Source organism: Amborella trichopoda, chromosome 13 (genome assembly GCF_054954075.1).
Source record: "Amborella trichopoda isolate Santa Cruz 75 chromosome 13, AtrichopodaSantaCruz75HAP2 v2.0, whole genome shotgun sequence".
In the NCBI taxonomy this organism is placed as follows: Eukaryota; Viridiplantae; Streptophyta; class Magnoliopsida; order Amborellales; family Amborellaceae; genus Amborella; species Amborella trichopoda.
Genome location: NC_142348.1, coordinates 4939931 through 4946469, shown reverse-complemented (window position 1 = coordinate 4946469; position 6539 = coordinate 4939931). Strand labels below are relative to the sequence as shown.

Genomic DNA, 6539 nt, shown 5'->3' with positions numbered 1-6539 from the left:
TGATGATTTGAACAGTTTAATGAATTTTTTTTTATTTTTTTTTCATCTACTGTCAAATCAATGATAAGAAATATTTAACAATTTATTGAATCCATGTGATTCTGCACGTATTCATGCATCTTCAATATTTAAACGTTTTTCTCTGCTTTAGTTTGATGGGTGTAGATTAGCTTAGTACGATTGTGAAATAATATCATATGATATTAAACAGGGAAAAGATTATATAGAGCCGAGGCTCTAAACAATCAAATTAAAGCATACCTAAAAAATTTCATTAGAAGTGGTTGTTTTTATATCTAAATATCCTTAAATTGATCATCTCGATATCAAGATGCATAGACATGGAAAAAAAATGGAATTCAAGTTTATATCTAAATATCTTCAAATTGATCATCTCGATATCAAGATGCATAAACTTGAAAAACAAAATGGATTTCAAAGTTTTGGAAATAGTGTATTTTGTAAGGCAGTTTTTTACCATCAATTTTCAAGATTTTCAAGTTTTCATAGATATGTCAATCTACACTATTTTTTAATCTTTTTTTTTACAAATTTTTACACTATTTTGGAATCTTTAAACTTTACAAATAAAAATAAAAATATATCTCAAGGTTATCACAAAGATTTTCAGTGTTGAAACCACATTTCTCAACACTATTTGAAGGCAGGCTCTAATTTGATTTTTTAGAGCCTAGGCTCTATACAAACTGCACCCTATTAAATAAGGGTGTGATTTGTACAGTGTGTGGATCATGAAAATTAAAGTATGGTGTACATCTAAAATCTTGCTAAAAGATGCGGTTCAAGTACTGAAAATACTCATGATAGCCTGGAAATCTACTTCCAGACCTAATTATGAAATTTAAAGCTCTATTAATAGTATAGATCGAGCGTATCCATAAACACTCAAATTTTTTGAAAATAGACAGCCTAGATAATATATTACAAAATGTACAATTTTTTGGACTTAGAAATCCTTTTATTTTCTTGTGATATATCTATATCTCAAAGTTGAGACGATCGATTGTAGGGATTTTCACCATAGGTACAACATTTTTGGGTGGGTTTGTGAAGTGCACCTTACTTGTATGGTATAAAGATTGAAAAGTTATATAAATTTTTTTATGAAAATAAATGATTAAGTCATAAAATATTTTTAATATTTATTACCTTCATCCAATTATTTTTTCATTTATACAGTTATTTATTAATAGAAATAAGAGAGAGTAATTTTGCCATGCAGTTCTTCTCGACTTTCTAGAGTAGAAATTTTTCCTTATTGTACACTCAGACTAAAGAAAATAAATAAATTTTAAAGTAAAGAAAAGAAATAAATGTAAAAGCAAAGAAGTAAAAGAAAATAAAATAGAAAAAAAAAAAAAAAATCTCTATTACTTATTTAGTTAGCTTAATTACCGCACATCGATGATGAATGGTTAAGGATACACTAGTGTTATTCATCATGTGTTACCCAATGAAGGACAATTCGCACAACCTTATACAAAGTGATACACATGTTTGGAGACCCGGAGAATCGCCACCGTCTTTCAATGGTAAATGACGGTGGATTCTCTGCGGCATACCACATGCCACAAGAGAGCTAAATGGATATTTTTTCCTTTAATTTTTTAGCACAGAATATATTCTAATCTTGGTACGCGTATCCAACATCTATTGTCCATGCTTATTTTGAATACTTTAAAAACTTTTTATAGCGGTCGTACTTCTTTAGCAGTCAGAGCTACTCAGCTCCATCACCCACGAATAAGTATTGTAGTCTATATATTTCTTGCAACTCCACAACACCTCAAAAAACCCATTTATTAATGGATCACGGACACCTCAAAAACAAAAATTTTAAGAGTTAGTATACAATGACACCATTTACATTTGTTACAAGAAGGTCACAAATACCTCTAACCATCCAATTTCAAATTCGATCGCTTGGGTTGTGTCAAGTAGTATTTTTTATTTATTTTTAAACTTTAAATTAGTCAATGACACGTTCACAACCATCCGATTTAAAATCTAAAAGACAAGAATAGTTGTAACTTCCGTATCTAAAAAATACATACTCTTTGTACACTTTCATTTTTTAATGGATTTAGGACTCCAAGGGAGTAAGAACTTGCCAAATAGTTTATGTGAGAAAAACTATTTAACAATCTACCCATATTTATTTATTTAATTTCGAAATGCCATCAAAATCTATGTGATCATAAGTCAATACTTGCGAATGGTTAAAATGTTGAATAGTCTCATATACGTATTTTGAATCTTTGATAAATATACTGTAAGGTGCACCACAAAAAAATGCACTAGAGAAGGTTGTTTTTATGCTGGAAAACCCTCAAATCAATCATCTCGGCCTTGTGATTCATTGCTTTAAAAAAAAAGACGATTTGTAGTCCTAAAAATAGTTCATCATCTAACACAATATCTTGACTATCCATTTTCAAGATTTTTAAGTTTTTATAGATTTGCTTGATCGTCACCATTTCTGGAAAACTTTAAAATTTATAGTCGGGGGCAACAATAGATTTTCATATAATCACAAGGATTAGCGACACCGAAACAATATTTTCGGCATAATTTTGAAGTGCCCCTTATTTGAATAGTATAAGTTTCACACATCATACAAACCACCCTTAAATTAAAAGCCTACATTAAAGGCAAAAGAAAGAGAAGAAAATCATAAACGCATACCGTATGCCGCTAGCGGATCCACAACCCATTCTTTATAATCGACGGTGAAAAGACTAACTCCTATTTACAATTGATGAACCTTGATGTTTAGAAATCATCAGATTGACTACGGAATCAGTGAGAGGTTTGGTATTGTCAAAACCAACTACCAGTTCAATCAGTTAGACCAAATTTGAAAAATATATTAAAAAATACACATAATAGCATAGAAATATGGAAGGGTGAGGTTTATATAAGGTATGCTCCTTGTACTATAAAAGTAAGGTGAACCTTTAAATTTTGTATAGACACATAATTTTGGGGTCGGAAACCTTATGATAGCTTGAAATTTTATTTCCATTCCTAGCAATGAAATTTAACATTTCAAAAATAATATAGATCCAGTTAACACTTGAAAATATGAAAAATAAACGATTAAGATAACATATTACAAGATGCACTATTTTTTATATTTGAAATGTTTTTTATTCTTCATATCCATACATTTTGAGATTGAGATGATCAATTAGAGGATTTTACAACGTAAGAACGCTCTTTTCCAAAGGAATTTTGAGGTGTACTTTACTTCAATAATATAAGGTTGACACCTTATGTAAATGTTTTTCAACATGAAATATATTAGGAGAAAACTGCCCAACTTTAACATGTCTTGGCTAGTTAGATTGGCCAAATCGATCGAACATCATTTTTACTCTAGACCATACCAGCCAAACATCAGTCGACAATCCGAGTGGTTAGATCGTTGGTTCAGTCCGGTCTTGATAACTATAGCTCAAACTAACATAAAGCTAGTGCTGGCAATGGGTCGTTGGCCTTGCCCGACCTAGTCGAAGGGGTGGATTAACCACCATTGTAGGACATGCCGAGCCAGGCCAGTTCGGTCTGACCCAATCTTTCTTTCCTTTATTTTTTCATTTATTTATTTCTATCTCATTTGGCACGGCTCTTACAGGACTAGGACTAGGACTAGGGCTAGGGCCAAGGCCTCTGCTAAATTCATGCAAGAAGTTGTTTCTACGTGACACGGAGTGCTCCAGCCATCCGTTCTCAGTGATGGACAGTGAAGTTGAACAATTCCTGCAACATTCTCCTCCCAAGCAAAGTTCATCTCAACCATCCATCATTCGAAATGAACAGTGATGACTAATCTAGTGTACAAAACTACCCCAATATAACACCAAATCTTAACGATATTCATGAGATTTTTCCATTTAATAACTCATTTAATATTTAATTAAAGGAGTGTAAAGTTTACTAGCAAACCGTTCCTAAGCTTCTAGAGTGGAATGATTCTTTTTTGTACAGAATATTTATTAATAAGAAAAATTGCATAGATTAAATTAAAAATGCAAAAAAAAAACAAGAGTTAAAAACTAAGCCCCAATTATTTATTTAGTAGATGTGATTAGACAGCTAAGGTTAGCATGTCTAATTAGCTGATTAGGGTAAATGTCAAATTCCCCACAAGAAAGAGAAAGAGAGAGACAGAGGAGAGAGAGAGATAAAATATATTTAAAGAAAAACACGAAAAATGCATTTAAAGAAAAACACAGGCCATCAAGAAATGCAAAAAAGGAGGGGAAAAAAAAAAAAAAGGAAGAGAAAAGAATGTAAATACAATTTTCAGTGAGTTGAAACAACAAATTATATGCTTTAATCATCAAAAGGATATTAAAAAAAAAAAAGCACCCCCAAAAAATAAAAATATAAAAGAGCACCCAAACAATTACCTGTGAAATTTCGGCGAGAAAATCTCGAACTATCTCAGCCGTTCATCTCTGGTAAAATCACCACGACCCGATCTTGTAGCCGTGAAGCTCGCTGGGCTATCACAGCCGGAATGTACAGAAGTTGCCGGAGTTTCACCGGAATTCTCATTGATCACCGCAAAATTCACCAGATTTCTCATTGATCCCGCCAAAACGAGCTCGAACCTACTTCATCTTCCTCCCCCATAACTTCGATTCTACTGATTGCATCTCCTTCAACTTCATTAACCGGCGCTGGTTTGTTCAGATCAAGAACACTCTCTGCCTCTGATGGTGGTTTCAATCCAAGCTTAGCTGATGCACCATGCGATCTCTTATGTCCTCCTAAAGCTTGACCAGAGCCAAAAACCCTGTAACAATAAGGGCACTGGTGAATTTTCGTTTTGTTGGGAAATCCAGAAATTCGACCATTTTCCATTGCTGTTGCGGATAAAGAATCGATCTTTCTTCGATTTCCCTGGGCTTTCTGGTTATTCGGAGTACCCAAGATCGCCCCACTCTCCATTGTAGTTGCAGGGGAGCCCTCGATCTTCTTGATTTCTTTGGAACTTTCCCCCTTATTAGAAAAACCCCAAAATTCCCCATTTTCCATTGTTGTTGCAGAGCTCTCGATCTTCCCCTCCTCAATTTCTTGATTATTTAAGCAACCCAAAAGTTCCCCATTTTCCATTGAAGTTGCAGAGATACCTTTGATCCTCATGTGTCGAGCTCTGTGACCCCCTAGAGCTTGATAGGACTTGAAGATCTTCTTGCAAGCACTGCATTCAAACTTGCTCTTCTTGGACGGCTCTGATGATTCACAAACGCCGGAATCTGGCAGGACAACGCCGGAAAACTCACCAGAAAATCTATTCTTAGGTGAATTGGGGTTGTCATACATGCCTCTTGATAGGAGCATGAGGCTCACAGCTACGTTTTCCTCAACTGAAGCCGCATCCGAGATGGAGCTCGAAATCTCGGTATCTGTGTCGCCGGAATTGCAGGGAATTTGGCCCGATTTTCGGCCTGAATTCTTTGGGGGATGAGAATTCCGGCGAGGGGTGAAGGTCTGAGAGTCGTAGAGAACGAAAGGGCGCGTCTTCTTGGGATTGTTTCTGAGAGAGTAAGAGAGAGGAAGAGGGTTGGGATTAGTATTGGTGGTGGTGGTGATGGTGGAGGTGGTGGAATGAGATCGCATATGGCCGCCTAAGGCTGTGAAGGTTGCAAAGGTCTTGGAGCAGTGCTTGCAGGTGTGGGGAGTCGGGTCCATGGATTCTAGAGAGAGAGATAGAGATAGAGAGAGGTCCTGAGGAGAGAGAGAGAGAGAGAGAGAGAGGAAAAAGAAAAGCTTTAAAAGCGAGGGTGGAGCTTCGGAGTAGGAAGTAAGGAAGGCCGGGGGCTAAAAGTGTGTGTGGGACCGAAGAGAGAGAAAGAGAGAGTTTTTTGTTTACTTTATTTTGTAGAGAGACAGAGAGAGAGTTTTTGCTTTCGTTCTTTCTTTATTTTGTGGGTGTAGGGGACAGTTGTTATAAACTCTATGGGCGCGCATGGTGTGCGTGCAGGGCCGGTAATAGGCTCCAGAGCCCGGCCCGAATGGCCTGGCCTTAAAAAGTAGGGATTGGGCCACATATTGTGGCCCAAGGACAAGGCTAGGGTCAATGTCGGCTAGGGGTGGTGGCAATGGACCGGGAACCGACCCGTGACCCATTGGGTATACCCAACGCCGGTCTGGGTATGGGTCCAATTTTTGGACCAGGTGGGTCGGGTCTGGATCCAAAACCTATCCCCCGAATACTATTTAGGTCCGGGTCCGGTTGGACCCAACCTGTACCTGTAAACTATTGGAGATAAAATATTTCGAGCTCTATTCGTTTTAATGTATTAATGATCATATACAATAAGAACTCGTAGTCATCTTTAATTATTAAACAATAAATCATGTGACTTGAAATCTAATGACGGGTAATCATGATATTGTTGTCAATAATATGAATATATAATGGTAAAAAAAAAAAAAAAAACTCATATTGAAGGTGGCAATCGACCCGACGAGACCAAAGACACAACAAGATAAACCTAGATCCA

At 36.1% G+C, this 6539-nt stretch overlaps 1 protein-coding gene across 1 annotated transcript; it reads right to left on the bottom strand.

Moving 5' to 3' along the window:
• Positions 1-4217: 4217 nt before the first annotated feature.
• LOC18428780 (zinc finger protein ZAT9) lies at positions 4218-6330 on the bottom strand. Its single transcript, XM_006838078.3, has one exon. It carries the CDS (start codon positions 5722-5724, stop codon positions 4612-4614), a length of 1113 nt encoding a protein of 370 aa, XP_006838141.1. The 5' UTR covers positions 5725-6330; the 3' UTR covers positions 4218-4611.
• Between the last annotated feature and the right edge of the window lie 209 nt (positions 6331-6539).